The sequence below is a fragment of the Manis javanica genome, chromosome 4 (assembly GCF_040802235.1).
Source record: "Manis javanica isolate MJ-LG chromosome 4, MJ_LKY, whole genome shotgun sequence".
NCBI lineage: Eukaryota > Metazoa > Chordata > Mammalia > Pholidota > Manidae > Manis > Manis javanica.
Genome location: NC_133159.1, coordinates 32,598,230 through 32,616,384, shown reverse-complemented (window position 1 = coordinate 32,616,384; position 18,155 = coordinate 32,598,230). Strand labels below are relative to the sequence as shown.

At 55.6% G+C, this 18,155-nt stretch overlaps 2 protein-coding genes across 2 annotated transcripts; one reads left to right on the top strand and one right to left on the bottom strand.

Annotated features, from left to right (window-relative positions):
* Positions 1–8,660: 8,660 nt before the first annotated feature.
* Positions 8,661–10,165, top strand: GUCA2A (guanylate cyclase activator 2A). The gene is made up of 3 exons (XM_017671519.3): positions 8,661–8,817; positions 9,297–9,492; positions 9,899–10,165. The coding sequence occupies exons 1-3, from the start codon at positions 8,740–8,742 to the stop codon at positions 9,961–9,963; spliced, it is 339 nt and encodes a 112-aa protein (XP_017527008.1). The 5' UTR covers positions 8,661–8,739; the 3' UTR covers positions 9,964–10,165.
* Positions 10,166–13,305: 3,140 nt separating this feature from the next.
* Positions 13,306–15,776, bottom strand: GUCA2B (guanylate cyclase activator 2B). Its single transcript, XM_017671518.3, has 3 exons — positions 15,618–15,776; positions 14,356–14,542; positions 13,306–13,596 (listed from the first exon to the last, which is right to left on the bottom strand). The coding sequence occupies exons 1-3, from the start codon at positions 15,705–15,707 to the stop codon at positions 13,535–13,537; spliced, it is 339 nt and encodes a 112-aa protein (XP_017527007.1). The 5' UTR covers positions 15,708–15,776; the 3' UTR covers positions 13,306–13,534.
* Positions 15,777–18,155: the final 2,379 nt, after the last annotated feature.

Here is an 18,155-nt window from a genome sequence, read left to right as displayed (position 1 = left end):
TCCATGAGGTAAGTGGTGGTGTCCCGACTTGATTGACATGGAAGCAGGCGCAGAGGGGCTAAGGAACAGGCAGACGGCATCACTGGTGGGAGTGGACTGGACGTTGTTTGTGTCTCAAGAAGAGAGCTTCCTGCCAACTCCACAGCCCTGCCCAGGACCTCCTGCTACTGCTGACGTAACCCATACCACAATGCCAGGAAAACCTGTTCATTGCAATTTTATAGATGGGGAAATAGGCTCAGAAACATGAATTTATTACTAAGTTCTCACAGCTAGTACAGGATCTGGGATAATTCAGTCTGGGCCTGACTCCAAAGTTCGTTTCATTTTACCCCACTGCCTTCCAAAAGGAATTTTCCCAAAGCCAAGGATAGTGTCTTCCCACCCACCCAGTGTGTGTGTGTGTGTGTGTGTGCCTGTGTCTGTGTCTGTCTGGGAGGAGCTCCACTTTCCTCCCTCCACAGGTAAATTCTGGATAGCAGCAGCAGTGCCTCTCAAAGAGTCCAATGGTTAAATCTGGTTACTTTGTGCAGATTCAGGTGCAGCTGAAGTGCACCTTTGTGTGATCAAATGAGAAAAGTCGAATCAAATGCATGTTTAATTTTGAAAGTTTTAACATATTACAGCGTGCAAAGGGCAATTTATAGATATGCCCTTACCAGTTGGATAAAGCAGTCCTGGGAAACTCAGAAGCATCAGTTACCATTCATACAGGTTAACTGCATGTAAATGCACAGAACTGTCTTGAAAGCTTCAAGCTAGAAGGGGCCTTTGAAATCATCTAATACAACCCCCGTATTTTGCTATTGAGGGCATTGAGACCCAGAGAAGGAAATGACTTGCTCAGAATCATACATCTAATTAGGGAAGAATTTGGGGAAGGGGAGGAGTGAAGAATCGAATTTCCCTGGCAAGAATTAAAAGTTCCTATACACTGTCTTTATTTGACCCATGTAAGAACCTGAAGCTGTAGTACTGGTATTGCCCTGTTTTACAGAAGAGGAAACTGCTTCACAGAGTAAGACAGTTGCAGCTGTGTCCTGAATGCATTCACCTGAAGAACGCAAATTCAATTATACACACCTGGCCAAAAGGAAAGAGATCTTGAGTATCCAACTGATTAACTTGGGCCCCCCAGTGAGTGTGAGATGGAAGGTTTGAACTGGATGCCGGAACTCTTATCTGCTTCCGTGTACCTCTCAGCAAGAGCATCTCACCACTGATCCCAGTGAGTAAAGATACACAGTCTGTACGACATTGCCCTGAAGGCAAGCCAGCTGCATCAAAGGCACACTGATCATGACTTAGGAAGCCTGGCCGTGTTGGGCTTAGTGAGACATGATGTGTCTATCCCCAACATGGCGTCTTTCTAAAGGATCTTCAATAATGATTTTGAGCTTACCTCCCTACATCTTCTCCTCCATATGGTACATGACTGGTCAACATGTGTACAGCACAAACTTGGTAAGTGGCTGCACCAGGGCCAGAATTCAGCCCCACATCAGAGCTGTCTCCCCCTCAGGCCGTGCCCCTAATAACTGACTCCAGAAATACAGCATAGGAGGGCCACCGTTTCTTACTTATTACTTAATATTACTTATTCCAGGCACTTGATGTAGATTTTCATATTTACTCTTAATAAAAACCGGTAGATAATTGTTACTATTAACCTCGATTTGCAAATTAATCTGAGCCACAAAGAGATGAAGTCACTTGTCCAGGGTTATCCAGCTCTAAGTGATAGGGGAGATAATAATAGCAGCAGTAGAGCTGGGACTTCAAACTGAGGCTGTCTCCCCGGTGTCTGCACCTTTCACCACGCTGGGCGATGTCAGTTCTCAGCGTGATTTCCTGAGCTATGGCGCCACGGAGGACGCCGGCCTTACAACAAAGCAGTGAGGCTGCAGTGCACACCGGAGGCCACCAGAGGGCGCAGGGCGGCCAGCTGCCTGCCTCTCCGTAGGTCTCTACCACCGGGCTGTGCTCCCTTCGCAGCCCCCCTCAAGCTGGGTACTCCTAAAGACAGGGACTCCAGGGGTCATCCCTCAGAATCTCCTGAATCAGATCCTGCTGGAGAGGCAAGGAGCACCTCTACTCTCCAGGAAACACACTGGTGGGGCCGCTCCAGAGCTGTCTCTGAGCCTGCTGCCCACCTCAGCCCTCCTGCTGCCCACTGCCGCTTACTCCAAGATTTGCACGGGGAAGACCACCCTGCCATCAACCCCACATTCTGAGTCTCCTGAGGCTCTGCTCTTCTGCGACCAGGTGCTGAGGACTGGCATTGCTTAGGCAGGTGTGGAGAGGGCTGTGCCGTACAGCTTGCCCCTGGGCGCCCTTGCCCTCCAGGTCCTGCCTCAGCCCAAGCAGGCCTTGGTGTCCCCACACCCTGACTCCTGTGGCTCTCACAAACATGATTATTGCCACCATTTTCTAGGTCCTCTGTCCAGAACCTGACAGTCATTATCTGAGCACTCTCAACTGCCTTAGTGGCTCGTGTCATTTCCCTTTTACTACTAGAGGTGAAGTATGTGCCCCAGGTCACAGCCACGGAGAGAGGTTAGCAAGAGGACAGGACCCCAGATCTGCCTGACTCCCGCGGCTCTTCCCACCAAGGCATACTCCCTCTGGCACAACACTCCGCAGCTGTCCCTGACCTCCCCCAGGGCCAGCACTTACACCCTGTGCCACCCCAGCTGGCCCCAGCGCAGGGAGGGCCTGAGCTGACGTCACGGTGGGTGAATGACGCCCCCTCTCCATAGAGGCCCCCAAAGGTCAGAGGGGCAACTTCCTGTCCCAGACAATGGCAATAAAAACATCTGAGGACACTTCCCACCCTTCCCATGCCTGAGTGACGTTCATAGGCAGAGGCCTTCCTGGGAACAGTCCTCTGTGTGAGTGAGTCTGGGGTGTGTATCTGGAAGCCCTGTAGCTGGGTGACTGTACGTCAGGGTAACTGACTGTGCTGCTGCAGCCTGATGTGTGTGAGACTGTATGGGAGTGAGTTCTTGTATGTGTGTGCCTGTGTGCCCGTGATCCGTGCCTTTGTATGTGCCCATGTGCTGCGTATGGGCGGGGAGAGCATGCTGCCTGGAGGGAACGGGACGGCTCCTCACTCAGATTCTGGCTCCCTGCTCCCTTCAGAGCCTCACTAGCCACTCCTGCCTCCCCCAAGAGCCCATGTCCTGGGAGACGCTGGGATACAGCTGGGTTCCAGGCCCTGCCAGGGTTAGTGGGATGCAGGTGAATTTGTCCCCTGTCCGCATCGCATCCCTGGCCTTGCCCCCTCCATGGCTCCTCTCTACTGCAGCCCATTGAGCTGGATCCCGGATCAGTCTCTGTCTGCTCCTTTCCCTGGGCAACCCCTACCCTGATGGTCCAAACCTTCCAGAAGCTGGTCTGTTGCAATCCGCTGGCCTGCGGCTGAGCATGTTCCCTGCAGGCCGCAAAGGCCAGAAAAATACACAACCTCTGGAGTCAGGAGAGCCTAGAATTCCACCTGCTTTGACACCTCCATGGCCTCCTGCTGTCACTGAGTTAAGGGCAAAATGCCTTAGCTTAGTATTTAAAGCCCCCTTCTCTGGCTGCCTGTCCACAGCTCCTCTCAGCACACTGCTCCAGCCCTGTCCTCCCCTGCCCTCTGCACTGTGCTTCCTGCTGCCATGCCTGAAAGGAAGGAGTGACGCACAGCAGCAATTCACCGGAGAATTCCGCTTTATTAGGGAAAGGTGCTGGGTTATATAGGAAGGGGCATGAAGTGATTGTGGTGTTACTTCTACGGGGCTGGTGGCTATTGGCTGGGTGCTGAGATTGGAAGGGGAGCGAGAGGTGATCGGGCTTCAGGTGGCGCCGGCGGGAACAGAGGACCGGGAAGAGAAGCTGGAAGTTCGCCATCTTACGGGTGGGGGCCCTTCAATGCCTTCGCCCACCAGCGCCAGTCTCTGGATCTACATCCATTTGGTCAAGTGCCAGTTCAAATGCCTCCTGTCTGATAAGCCTCCTTAGACCTGGCCCCAGGGGAACTTTCTTGTGGGTCCCAGGGTGCTCCTGTGGAATGCTGTAGTTTGTTCTCTTTCCTATTCTCCCTGTAGCCTGCAGGCTCTGCAGCATGTGGCGAGCACTCCAGCTGTGTCTCTTTCTTTCCTAACAGCTTTCAGGTGTGGCAGGTGGTCTCAAGGCCTGTACCCAGAACAGGCTGGGAGTGGGGGAGAAGCAGGCAGCTGCTGGTAATGGAGCCCCGCCCCCACCTCCTTCAGGTCAGGCCACAGGGATATGAGCTGACATGGGTGAGCAAACACCTAGACGCATCCTCTGTCCACTCTCCAGCCCTCCCACTGCTCCTTTCTACTTCCTCTTCCTTGAAGATGGGAGTCTGAGTGGAAGACATGCAAAAGGTATGAACTAAACAGAAGTTTCAGCTTTCCTTTGGAATTTGTGAGAACTAGTGTCTATTCTAGAATTTGGAGCCTTGTGACCCACAGCTACCTCCAGGTCCACCTGGCAGTGAATCTGAAAAGTTGTGCCTTCCTCTAGGATGAGGGAGCCCCACATGTGTGCCACACTTACCCTGTTGGCTCGGTGCCCTTATGCAGTACACTGCCAGTACAACTGTACACGGCGCCTCTGTATGCACCCTTGGGAAAGTCATGCTTTCTTAGCCTCTCTAGGCCTCTGAACTTCAATTTACCCATCTATAAAATGGATTCCACAGTTATTTCTTACATATTCCTAGAGCTGTGAGGAGGTCACATACATTGTAATGTCTTCTTCAGGTGGTTCAGGGAACCAAAGATTGTTATACCCTGCAGGACATGTTTACAGGCAGGATGGGGAGGCTGTGAAAAAAGGGCCACACCCTCTTCAAGGTCACACAGATCAGTCTGGGAGTCCCCAGACTCTCACCTGGGCTCTGCTCCAGGCCTGTCCTCCTGGGATCAGCTGAGGCCCCAGGCCTGTAGGGAAGCAGAACCAGACCTGGGAGGACTGGACCGTAGTGGGCCCACTTTAATGTGCATACTGGAACCCTGTCAAGGTCACCCAAACCCAAGAGTAAAGCAACCTCTGGGCCAAAAGAGGTGGTGTCAGCATCCTCAAAGGGACCAGAGGGCAGCCCAGACAGCAGGGAGCCTCTGCAGCGCTGGTGTTGGCTGGGGAGGGTGGGCCGGGGGTGGGGGGCTCAGAGCCACACCTGTAAAGCACGTAGTCCAGAGTGAGTGCTCGATAAACATTCACTGCTATTGTTACTGTTATGATTGCTATGAATGCCACAACCTTCTAGGTCCCCTAGGACCCGGTGGCACCCACTCAGTGCCAGGCCTTAGGCGAGTACTGGGGCCATGATGGGGCAAAACACAGGCTCTGCTTTCAGGAGCTCAGAGGAGCATAGGAAAGACAGTTTGGTAAGTTTTCTAATGAAGTGTGGGAGGCTGGTGGAGCCCAGAGCAGGTAGAGATGGCCTTAACTTGAGCCTAGAGTGGCTGGGGGTCAGTGAGGAAAGTTTTCTAGACAATCCAAAATTCACATTTGACTCTACCTTTCAGATGCAAAAATCGAAGCTTAGAAAGGTCACCCAGCTGTTCAAAGATGGAGCCGGGACTCGGGCTGCCTGGTTCTAAAGCCAGAGTGCCCAGGTCTGGGCCCCTGCTTTCTGGTCCACTCCAGTGGGCTTCTGGGATCCTGGTTGAAGGCTGAGCAGGAATCATGAAGCTCCTTGAATGCCTGGCCAGGGGGTCTGGGCTTTCTTCTGAAGGTTTTGGGCAGCTACTAATGGGTTCCCAGGTATCATGGCCCAGAAGGCTATGCAGGAGCAAGAGTTTGCCAGAGAGGAGGCCCTGGATGTGGGAAGCCTAAAGAACCCCAGGCCCACCTGCTACCTGAAGGAATGTGGGTATGAGGGCTGAGGGCTGTGGGGCACTGAGGCCAATACCTCAAGACTCAGGTGTGGGCCTGGGGGCCAGGAAGCCTGGGGTTCTTGGAGGACCCCAAGATCCAGCACCCAGCAGCTTCAAAGCAGGACAGGAGGGAGAGGCCTGCATTCACACCTGGTCTCAGGCTGGGCTGGGGAATTTGGGGGGAAGGAAGGGGAGTTGGTTCCCATTTCCCAGAGAGACGTCAGAGGAGGGGTTGGGTAGGGCAGGCCCTAAGGGCTGAGTCCTGGGATCCAGTTCCTCTTTCCCACAGTGTGCAGCAACGTCACTCCTACAGTCCCTCTCCCACTCCACCCCTGCCTGTATCAGGTTAAGTCCTGGCTAGGGGCCTAGGGAAGAAAGTGACTTTAGGGACCAAAGACCCTTCCGTTTCTCACAATCCTGCTAAACCTTAGGAGGGAACGTTAGCCAGAAAAAGGGCTCCTTCAGCAGAAAGGCCCACCCAAGCCCATCCTGAATGATAAAGGACACCCCAGTCTAGTCTGAGCCCTGTATATAACTCCCAGATTGAACCCTGATCATAGAACCAACTCTACCCACCTCCACATCAGTGCAGCCCCACTCCAACTCAGTCACAGCTGCCCCTCTGATTCCAAGCCTGACCCTGCCACCCATCCCTACCCTCCATTCCGTTCCACCCTGACCCTGACCCCAGCCGCAAATGCCAGGTCTGACTTGAGCTCCTATAGCTAGCTGCGACTTCATCTTGCCCTAACTTACCCCCAATCCCAACCCGTATCCTCAGGCAGCCCTTAAACCAGCTTTCACCCTAACTCAGCTCACCCCACCCAGCCCCAGTTCCAGTGCCCACACCTGCACCAGCTGCTCTCCTGAGCTGTACCTGATGCTCACCTCCACCCCAAGCTCAGGATATTCTACCCTGATGTGCATCTCCAGCCTTACCTTCAAGCGAAACTCCATCCGTAACCGCAGCATGCCCCACCCCCGCTGCTCACTCGCTCCTGGCTCTCAACTAGCAGAGGCCACCTTGCGGCCAGACTGGATGTGTAGGCATCAGCGTATGCACACACATGTGTTCACACACACACACCTCCCACTCCTCAGCCCCTGTGCATACACTTAACATGAAAAAGGGGAGGGAGTCCAGTCTAGCTCTGAGGACCAGCCTGCAGGGCAGGTGGCCCCTCCTTGGCTGGACTCCTTAGTAGTTTCCCCTTGTCAGGTTTCTTCTCCCTCCAGTTTCTCCTGTCATATTGACTCTCCCCACCCAGGGAGTCACACCCCTGCCCACTTCCCCCTTCCTTAGAGCTGTCCTGGCATCTGGTGAGGTTGGAGCTCCTGGGACGTTCCCTCCTCCTTGTCCTGGGGGCCTGTTCACAACAAAACACAAAGAGTGCACACTGTGCCAGCGCACATCCTCTTCCTCATGGGGCTCAGGGTCTAGGGGGCAGAGACACACGCCCACATAATCCCACCCAATGAGATTCCCATTAGGGGAATGTACCTGCTTCTACAGGACCCAAGGAAGTTATTTAGCTGGGGATGCATTGGGGGTTATTTGATCTGGGCCTTAAAGTTTGATTAGGAGTTCACCTCGTGACAAGGAAGGAAAAGTCTTCCAGGGAGATGCAATAGCATGTTCAGGAGAGGGAGCATGTTCAGGAAAGGGGTGGAAGGTGTGTCTGGCAGGAAGGGCCTGGCCAGTTGGAGGAGGTGGACAGAAGGGGAGGGCTCACCTGGGGGCTGGTTGTCAGGCAGACACAGCAGACTGAGTTGGTTAGGGGAGCAGGGGCATGGGAATCAGAAGGGAAAGGGGAGGAGCTTGTTTGAGGACAATTTGAGCTGGAGGGCAGCAGGATTGGTGCAGGATGAGGACAGGCTGTGGCTCAGAAGGGTAGGTGGTCCCCAGAGGGGCCAGTGGGGACCAGAGCTGCTGCTGCTACTAATAGAAATAACAGTGACTAGGTGACCCTTCACTGAGTGCTTATCTCCCATAAGGGAGGTATTATTATTAGTCCCCATGGAGGAAAGCAGGGACACTGAGTCTCAGAGAGGAGAAGCAATCTGTCGAGGTTCACACATGTTGAAACGGGACAGTAGGTAGAACTTCAATTCAGGCCTGTAGGACAGCAGAGCTCAGGCCTTCCTCAAAACCAGAGGGGTCAAACCGAGCATCTGCCTTGGTCTGCAGCTCATCTCTTACCGTTTGAAGCCCCCTTGCAGCCCCCTCCTCCCCTGAGGCTGAATTAGTCATGTCCCTGAGTATTCCAGGCCTATCTCACCTCTGGCTGTCCTGCAGGTAGCATCCTCTGCAAGAAATGGCTTTTTACCCTCCACCTCTTCTCTGAAAATCTCCACCCATACCCCAAAACTTGGCACTGGCAGACGTCCTTTAGGAAACCTTCCTGAGCTGCCCTGCCCCTGGGCTGGGTGAGGTGGCCTCTCCATTTCCCACCCCCACCCCCACCCACTCCCTGAATCACCCTGCGTGGCTGCTGTCAGGCCTCCTTCCTTCATGGCCGGGATGGGTCTGCAGCCCCACCCCAGCACAGGGCCGGGCCCACAGCAGCTGTCAGTGAGTGTGTATGGTTGGTGAAAGAATGTAGGGCCCAGGCCAGCTGTGAGTTAAAGTGGGAGCCCAGGGAGGGGCCAGGGCTCTGCAGGGCTCCTGGGACTAATCTCTTATCTGCCAGGACTCTCTTGAGCCTTATCTGATTAGGCCTGAGTTGACAGGCAAGCAGATGAGGTGTTGACAAGCTTCCTGGGTTACTCAGTAACCGTACTGTCTTTAAAAGTCCCACTGTTTCTCCCTGGCATCCAAACCAGCCACTCCTGTCTCTTCGGCACTGCTGCCATGAACACCTTCCTGCTGTCTGCACTGTGCCTCCTTGGCGCCTGGGCTGCCCTGGGGGCAGAGGGGGTCACCGTGCAGGTAAGTTCTCTGTCCCTGGCCTGGCCCAGATCTCTCTGTGCCTTCAGTGCCATGAGCCTGCCCCTTGATAGCACACCCCCATTTCGGGGCTGGAGTTAGGGGTGTGTCTAAGGCCTGGCTCTTCCTTGGGGATCCCCTTCTTGGTCCTGTCTCATACACCTTGGCTTCCAAACAGGTAGAGAGAAGAGAAACGAGCATTTGGGAGGGCAGGGGATGAGCCAGTTGACTGCATGCTTGCTGTGGGCCAGGCCCCTCTAATGTCTCACTGCGGCCCCAAGAGCACCCGGGAAAGATTAGTTCCGTTTTTCAGAAGCAGAAAACGGAGCCTCGGACAGGTTCTGTTAACTGGCCACAGGCACGTGGCTGGGAAGTGAAGCAGCTGGATTCAATTCCAGACCTTACTTCTCAGTCCAGGACGCAGCCAGGGCACTGTCCTGGAGCAGGCTGCAGCCTGGCCTCACTCTGCACCTGTCTCTCAGGATGGCGAGTTCTCCTTTTCTCTGGAGTCAGTGAAGAAGCTCAAGGACCTCCGGGAGCACCAGGTGCCCAGCATTCGGAAGCACAGGAAGGGCGGTGGGCCCATGGTGCCGCTTGCCTGTAGCTACTCACAGTTTCCCAAAGAACTCAAGCCTCTCTGCAAGGAGCCCAATGCCCACCAGATCCTCCAGAGGCTGGGTGAGTAGCCGCCTCTCCGATGGGCACAGCCACCCTGACTGGTGGCTCTCGAGGGAGACGTGGGCTCTGATTGGTGGGATTCGAAGGAGGCTCCCCTCTGATAGGTCGGTCTTTATTGCCGCTGTAATTAGTTCAGGTTGCCGTTGAAGAGCTTACTTAGAAGGATGCTCGCTTTGACCTCTGCCTTGGGTGCACTGTGTCGCGGTTCTGCGTGGAATCTGCTCTGATTGGCTGGCTTGAGCGGTAGCTGCATCCTGGCCTGGGGAGGAAAGCCCTGCAGATCAGAGAGGACAGGCCTGGGCTCCTCCTGGCGTCTGGGCGGTGGCCGTCCCAGCTCTGACTCAAGGTAGGGGAGGAGATCTGGGGAGGGAAACTGGATCTCACGGGCCCCATCTCTCCTGTCCAGAGGCCATCGCCGAGGACCCGAGCACGTGTGAGATCTGTGCGTACGCTGCCTGTGCGGGATGCTAGGACACCGGGATGTGTGGCCTTCTGCCCCTCCCCCGCAGGACGCCGGCGCTCCGCACATCTCAGCCTTCCCTGCTGCCCAGTGAGGAGTGAGGAGAGAGCGGCCTGGGGGGGCCCCCCTGCCCCAGCCCCCGACCCACCCGAGCTGCTGGATGCTCCCCAAAGTCCACCCCAAGCCTCAGCTAATAAACCAGATCCCAGAGTGCCCCTGGGTTTGCTTTGTCCCTTCCCTGCTCATCACTCTGCTCACCACCCAGCTTTACAGATGCCTGCCCTGCCCTGGCAAGCTCGGGGTCTAGTGTGTCAAGCGCCAGGGCCCTGCTCGCCCTGCTAAGCTACCAAACCCCCGTGGCTGTCACCACACACAGGCCGTGAGGGGACCTGAATCTCCAGACCACCCCTGGGGGAGGTGGAACCTCTGCTTTTCGTCTGCATCTCCGGGGATCACCGAAGTCACTGAGCCATCTGCAAGCACAGGGGGCTGTGCTGGTTTGCAGTCCAACACAGACACTTGACAGGTTATGAAATGGCTCCAAGCCCTAGAGTATTCAAGGTGCCTCAGGATCTGCCCCCCTGAGCCTTCCTGTGCACCTCCTGTCCTCCCCAGATGGTTTTCCCCAACCTCCCAGGGAGAGTCTTCATGCCCCAATGCTGTCTTTGAAGCTCCCTGGGCACTTTGCTTGCCCCTTGTGCAGCTCTGGGCACCCTGTGATATAACAGCTGCCGTGCCTGGGAAGTCACTGTGACCCCCAGAGTGGCTGAGCCCCACCATGTGGACAGCTGTGTGGGAGCGTAGCACAGGACTGGGAAAGCAAGCACTACTGCGTTCCAGCCAAGGTCTTCCATACGCTGTGTGGTCTCGGGAAAGTTGCTTTCCTTCTCCGTGCCTCAGTTTCCTCCTCTGTAAAACTGGGATGGTAATAGTCCCTGACTCCCAGGCTAGGTGAAGTAATGCATGCAAATGTTGGTGTAGTGCATGGGAAGTTCAGGCCACATGCAAACATGAGAGGGTTCAATAGGCAGTACAAGTAAAACCAGGCAGGGGAACCAGGGTCAAGCTGAGAATGGTTCAGATGAGGGCAGGATGGGAGGCATGGAGGGAGGCCTGTTAGTAAAGCTAGAGAGGATGAGGAAAGAGGAGGTAACCAGGGTCTTTCTTGGGACGTGGAGATGTCATGGAGTGATTCGGGCAGGATTTCCTGGCCTGCGGAATTTGGAGGGTGAGCTGCCTTCTGGGCCAAGCTCAGGGAAGGCTTTGTGATGGGGAAGGGAAGGCAGACATTTGCCCTAGTCCTTGACGTTTGCATTGGGATGCCTGGAATTTCAAAACCAATGTGGAGGTAGGGAGGCAGAGGGCATCCCAGAAGGTGGGGCTGGTGTGGATGTGGAAGCAGGAAGATCTGTGGCACTGCAATAGTTCAGCCTTGACAGGGTGGAGCCTGAAACATATAAGGCTAGGTTTGAGAGTGACCATGTCATTTACCAGCCTCTCTGAGACTTGGTTTCTTCATTTGAAAATGGGGGTGATAACAGATCCTATTTCCCAGGGTTGCAGGGGAATGTGACAAGACGTGTGGTGGGGCAGAATCATTTAATGCTCCCACTCTGGAGCCCTACTCTCTGGGTGTGCCTCTACTGGCAGTGTGATTTTGGGTAGGTTACATAGCCTGTTCTCGCCTTAGTTTCCTCATCTGTAAAATGGGAATGACAAGAATCCCTCCTTCATAGGGTGGAGTGAAGATTAGATGATACAAGGAAAGCTCTCAGAGCTCTGCTGGGCCCATAGTGAGCACTTTGCCAATGTTACTATTATTATTTCTGTGTAGGTAGCTCAGCCTGTGCTTTACACACAGTAGGTGCTCAGTGAGTGGCAGTCCCCTTCCCCATTTCCTCCCCAGGCAGATAGGAACCCAGTGTTGCTGAAGGGAGCAGTCCGGACGAGGCTAGATGGTGCGTGGGCTCAGTTTAGACTAAAGAGGTGGCACTGGGGAGCCATGGAAGGGTAAGGGGCACCATCACAGAAGCACCATGATGTTCTCCTGGCGTAGGGAGCACGGGGAGCCTGTAGGATGCAAGGCCAGGGAGGAAGGTCTGCCTAGTCCTGGGAAATGTGATAAGGGCCCATCTTGAATAATGGTGGAGAGATGAGAGGGGCCCCGAAAGATGCAGGAGGCATTGCAAAGACGCCTAGCCAGCCTTGCCTGTGGGGTGAGGGAGAAGGGAGAGCTGGAGCTCTGGGCTGGCCTGGTAGAGTGGGAGGCTGCAGGGCTCATGGACAGAACTGGGCTGTCAGGGTGGGCCACTGGTCTGGGGGAGTTCACCGTGGCCTTGGCCCTCAGCGAACTGAGCTGAGAAGTCACGGCCCCTTCGTGCCTGGCTTTCCTGCTCTCTGGCTGCCCCGGACACAGGCTGTGGAGGAGCGCACCCTGCAGAAAGGCCTTTCTCCCAGCAATTCCCAGCATGGCCCCTGTCTTGCATTAAGGCACTGAAGGCCTATGGTGCAGACGCCATGGCTGGCTGCAAGGGGCCCTCCATCAGGTGGCCTTGGCCATGGCCAGTGCCAGGGGTGGCAGTTCTACAGTGGCTCAGAGCTTGGGCTCTGGCCCAGACTTCCTGGGGAGAAGCCTGCTTTGCCACTTTGCTGAGCCACTTTGGATTAGGTAGCTCTCTCTGTACCTGGGTCTCCTTGTTTGTGAGGTGGAGTCTGTGTACAGAGTTGTCCCCGCTTCAAGAGACTGCTGTGACATTCATGGACATGCAAAGCGTGCGGAGTAGTGCCCAGGGCTAGCAAATGCTCAGTAAGTGTTGGCTTTCATTATAATTCGTGTTCCTCAGGGCCACCAGAATGGAGAGAGGGAGGAAAAGTCTCCTATCCAGAGCTGGCCAGGTGGTCTTGTGCAGCCTGAGGTGGGCAGGAGCTCAGGAAGGTAAGGGTGAAGGTCCAGCCAGCTTCTCAGGCAGCTCCGGCAGAGTCAGCCCTCACTGCAGGCCTCGCAGGGGACACCTGTGATTCTTTCCTCTACCCACCCACTCCTGCAGCCCATCTCCTGGAGAAGCTCCCTCCATCCTCCCGGGACCACTGCAGCCGGGCAAGGCCTTGAGTTAAGCTTGGGGGTCAGAAAGGTCTGGGTTGCTCTGAGGCTTCTCAGCAGTATGATCTTAGGTGACTCATTTCTACCCCTCCTTACTCCTATATGAAATAGGGTTTCATGAACCAATTCCTCAGGCACTGGAAACCAGGGAAATTTCCGACTGTATCGCAAGCCCATCCTTTCTCCTCCACCCACCCAGCTGCCCGAGGAGCTCTGCCCATAGTTCCTGGGAATGAGCAAATGGACAGCTGGCTCTGCATTCACAGTTGACTCTTTATTCAGCAGCAGGACTGCCTCGTGGGCCAAGCTCTCCAACCATGTGTCCAGTTGCTTTGCACCAGATCCAGCTGTTTGAGCCTTGGAAGGGTGGTGAAGACCTTGCTGGCCAGGGGGCCCTCTGGAGCTTGGATGGGGGTGGGGGCTGTGACAGCCGCAGGCTGGGGGCCACGGTGCCCAGGGTGGACTCAGGGCGCCCAGTTATCTCAGTCGCAGCCTGTACAGGCAACATTCACACACAGCTCACAGTCGTCTTTAGCGATGGCGCCTGGGTGGGGAGAACACCGGTCAGCGGAACCTGAACCTGAGACGTCTGTGGTCCAGGGAGCAGCTGGCCATGTGACCAGAGAAGGCCTACTGAGGAGCGGGCCTGCAGGAGGGGCCCTGCATCCTGCGCACAGAATACGAGCTGGAAACTTTAGAAGCAGGATGAGCGGCTTGGGCCCAAGCCCCGGTCCTCTCTTTCCCAGGGGTGCCTGGCCAAAGTTCTTAAACTCTTTGTGCCTGAGTTTTCCTGCTGCTGAACAGATAGTATCAGCCTGACAGTGGTGGTGAGGAGAGAGTATGGCAGGGGACTGACCCAGCGTTGGCACTTGGTCAGTGCTCAATAAATGCTGGCTAATTGTTACATTCCCCTGGCCAGCTCTGCTTCATCCCTCATGTTTCAGCTTAGATGTCTTCTCCTCTTGGAAGCCTTTCAGATGCCTGATGCTGCTCGGGACACAAGCCATCTCTCTTCTGTGTCCCCACTGTGCTTCCCCCCTCACCCCTGTGCTTGGCAGTCATTGCTTATGGGTCCCTTTCCCAGTGCCCCCTTCCTGCCATATGTGCAGTCTTGGAGGTAGGATGACTAGCCATCAGGCTTGCTGGGGGCTGAGAGGGTTTCTGACATGCCTGACTTTCAGTGCTCAAACCGAGGAGGCCAGGGCTGAGTTTCTTGAATGTGCTTAATAGAAACATTGTGAGGATCTGGGGGCTGGGGAGGAAAGACAGCGGGGCAAGGAACTTTGCAGGGTTGGGCACTCACACAGCGCCTGGAAGATGCTGGCAGCTTCCTCGGAGGTGCAGACAGGCTGGAGGTCCAGCGGCAGGGCTGGGTGGTGGCACACTGAGGGCAGGCGGCTCTGGGCCTGCAGGTGGGGACTGGCCACCCGCTGCCCCTCCAGGTTACTCAGCTTCTGCACTGATTCCAGCTGGACCTGGAAGCCTTGGTACTGCAGGGAGGAGGGAGAAGAGAAGGGGGACAGCATGAAAACCTAGGCCAGGAGACCAGGGCTCCTCAGACCCCACAGAGGCTTCCTGTTCTTACGGAGAATCCAGGCCATTGGGACAGATGGCCTACGAGGTGGGAGGTGGGGCCTGGCACTCACCCTGCTCTGTGCTGCTGGGTTCTGGCACCTGGTAGATGAGGTCTGGGCTGTGGAGCACAGGGGTTGAAGGCATGGGCTCTGGGGACTGCCGGACCCCCAGTCCAAATCCCAGCTCTTCTTGACTGGCTGCCTGTGTCCTTCCCACTCTGAGCCTCACCCTCCACTCCTCCTGGGTGCCTGGACCCAAAGCACACTCCTTGACTGGGTGATCCCCCCTGAACCAACATGGCGAAGTGGTGGCAGCCTCAAGCTGGCCAGGCTCCAAGGTCAGGACTTCAGGGTGGAGGCTGACTCTCTCCTGCCTTCCCCAGGGGCCCTGCCCAGGGCAAGGAATGTGACACGCAGGGCCAGCCATCCCCACTGTGCTGGCAGGCTTCCACCGCTCCTTCTAGCCTCCCAGGCACCCTGGAAGGAGCCCCGGGCCATCTTCTCTCTGGGCCTTTGCATACCCTGTGCCCTCTGTCTGGAGCAGGCCCTGTCCTGTTTCTGGCTGCCCCCTGCTCATCTTGCGGTATCAGCTTGACTAACCTGGGGAAACTTTTTCTGATGATTGTCCCCTCCCCACCCATACGTGGCTGAATAGAGAGAGCTGTGGGAGCATAAAAGGAACCTCTCGCCCCTTTTGGGCTCCCCAGGGGCAGGGAGCACATCTTGTTCCATGCTCTGACCTCTGACCAGGATTGGCCCTGGAGGAAGGCAGTGCTGAATAACAGCAGTTTATTATTGCTATCATCACCATCAGCATTCCAGCGGCCCCCACCCACCAGCTGTCTTGGTCCAACCCTGGACTGTGATTGGGTGTTGGGCTGAACCCTGGGTGCTGGGCTTCCCTGTAACCCACGAATTTCCCAGTGTGCCCTCTCCATCCCAGCCTCCCAGGTGAGGACCTTCAAAGGGCGGACGAGCTGGAGGGACTCACCTGGATGTAGACTGACTGCGTGTCCTGCAGCAGCACCAGGAGGACCATGGCCACCCCAGACAGGAGCCCTGCCACCGTCCTGCCACCCATGTCGTTCCTTCTGAATCCCACAACTGCGTCACCCGGCTCCCACCAGCTTCCCTAGCTAGCAGCTCTTTATAGGCCAGGCTGCAGTGCCCTGGTCGCTCATTAACTGGCCTGGCTGGGGCGGGGTTGAGAGTTGGCTGTTCTCTGGCACGCCCAGAGCCCATTCCCAGGAGTGGGTGATGAGGGTGGGAGGCCCAGGGCACGTGGGCAATGACCCTGAGCGTCCAGGGCTTGCTGTGGGCGGGGCTCTGGGGAGGGCCTTGGACCGCTCCACTTCCCTCTGCTCCTCAAGACACCTGTGTGAATGCAATGATGGAGAGACCATTTCACAGGGAAGGTGAGGCTTCTGAGGTGAAGTGACTTGCCCCAGGTCATGGATCTAGTCAGTGGCAGAGCAGAAACTCAGGGCAGGCCCTGGGGCTTTCTCTGGTGAAGGGTGCAGACAGGCTGGTCCAGGCCGGTCCAGGCCACAGTGGGTAGATAGAGGGCTGATCTCAGGCCTCTCCACGCACCCAGACCCATGTATCGCCTGCCCCCTTTCTCCAGTTCCAGTTCAGGACCATCTTTCGGACCACTCCCTGCCCAGGCCCTCAACCTGCCTCAGCCTGCCGTCTCCCACTGGTGCCTGGGCGCCTTCAGGCTGTGTCTAACCAACCTCACCTGTCCGTGCCTTTCAGGAGCCAAAAGCCTAACCCAGGGTAGAGGAAAGAGCACTGGTCTTAAAGACAGACTGACCTGAGTTCCCGTCCTGGTCCTGCCACAGCTGTGTGATCTTGGACACAGCGACTGTGCCTGAGTCCTGTATCCTCTTCCATCAGATGGGCACAATGCAAGCAGCCACCACGGGAGGCTGCTGCGGGGGTGGTGGGCCCTGGCCCACCTGAGCTCGCCCTCATCTGGTGGGTCAGGCAGTTCTAGCAGGTCCCTTAATCTCACAGTTGCTTTTGAGGCAGCACATTACCCACCACCTCTGCAGCTGGAGGTCAGGTCATGGAGAGGAAGGCAAAGTCCACAAGGGCGTTGTCACCACTGCCAGGCCAGGCGGCTGTAAACTGTGGGTGCCAGGGCTTGGCTCTGCTGGACATGGAGCCTCGCATGTGATTGGCACCCACCCAACGCTTAACACAGAATCGGAACCCAGATGGCCCAGCTGGGCATTGACGGCCCACTCTCCAACCTGTGGATAGAATTTGATGTCATCACACTCCCCGACCAGCCTGACTTGTGTACGCCTATTGCGTCTCAGGCTCTTGCTCCTGCGTTCCACCTTGCCCGAAATGTCCATCTCCCGCTTTCTTACCATGGGGTGAAATGGAAGAAGACTTGAGTGAACTTTGGGATTTTCCTATGTTTGGTTTTGAATCCAGGCTTCAGCCTTTATTTAGAGTATAGAGAATTTAATGGACTCTTACATGCTTTCTCATCTGTAAACTTAAAGTAATCATCAGAAACAATAGCTCTCCTTTCTTGAATATGCACTGCGTGTGAGGCGCAATGCTGTTTTATGGTTTTATGGGCATAATCCCATTTGATTCCACCAGGAGAGGCTGGTGATTATCTCCATTTTACAGATGAGTGTAGTGGAGCAGGTTTTATCTCTGGAATTCTTGCCTCTGTTCAGCTTATGGTACTATAGGAAAAGAAACAGAGGCCTCGAAGGCAAGGAGATCTGGATTCAAATGCACACTCCAGCACTTCTCAACCGTGTGCGACTGTGGCTATGTTACGTGCTTCTCTGAGCCTCCGTTTCTTCATCAGTGAGTAGAAGAAGTAATGACAACCTCAGGGGCCAGGAACAAATGTATAGGTGTGGGGGCCCTTGTGGCCACAGGTCTCTTTCTCTCGGCCTTCAGTGGAGAAGCTCCTCTTGCTAGGGCCCCAGTGCGTCATTCTTTCCCTGGGCACAAGGCGCCACTTCCCTACTTGCCTAACATGACTCAAGGTCCTACTGCAGTCCAGCTCCTCCTAATCTCTTCATGAATAACCCACCGTCCATCAAAGCCAGCTCAGCAGCAGATGTAAACCCTTGCTGCCGCCGTGTATGGCCAGCCAGGTACACCGGTGCTTCCGAGGGCACCTCCGTCGTGAGGCATGTGGGGAGTGACCGTCAGGGCAGCCGGGACCCTGGTCTCTGTGTGGAGGCCTTACACACGGCGGCAGAGTGGGTGACAGTTTGCCTGTGTGTGTGCCTAGGCAGCTCCTCTCTCCACACTAGCTTCCCCACTCAGTGCCCACTACAGGGCACTCCAGAACCTGGGATTCTCCCTGCCCACACACTGACCATGTCCCCAGCATTGGTCACAGCTGATGACTCTGTCTTTCTTGGAATAAAGTGCTGCCTCACTTGGCTTAGGGGACACATGCTTTCCAGATTTCCTGCCAGTCTGACTGGCTCATCCTCACCATTTACTTTATTGGTTTTTCCTTCTCTTCCTGACTTCTGGATCTTAC

Coding starts and splice junctions, on each gene's coding strand:
- GUCA2B (XM_017671518.3), bottom strand. CDS start 15,707: ATGGGTGGCAGGACGGTGGCAGGGCTCCTGTCTGGGGTGGCCATGGTC. Junction 14,543..15,617: donor CGCAGTCAGTCTACATCCAG/GTGAGTCCCTCC, acceptor TCCTCCCTGCAG/TACCAAGGCTTCCAGGTCCA. Junction 13,597..14,355: donor CAGCATCTTCCAGGCGCTGT/GTGAGTGCCCAA, acceptor CTCCCCACCCAG/GCGCCATCGCTAAAGACGAC.
- GUCA2A (XM_017671519.3), top strand. CDS start 8,740: ATGAACACCTTCCTGCTGTCTGCACTGTGCCTCCTTGGCGCCTGGGCT. Junction 8,818..9,296: donor CAGAGGGGGTCACCGTGCAG/GTAAGTTCTCTG, acceptor CCTGTCTCTCAG/GATGGCGAGTTCTCCTTTTC. Junction 9,493..9,898: donor CCAGATCCTCCAGAGGCTGG/GTGAGTAGCCGC, acceptor TCTCCTGTCCAG/AGGCCATCGCCGAGGACCCG.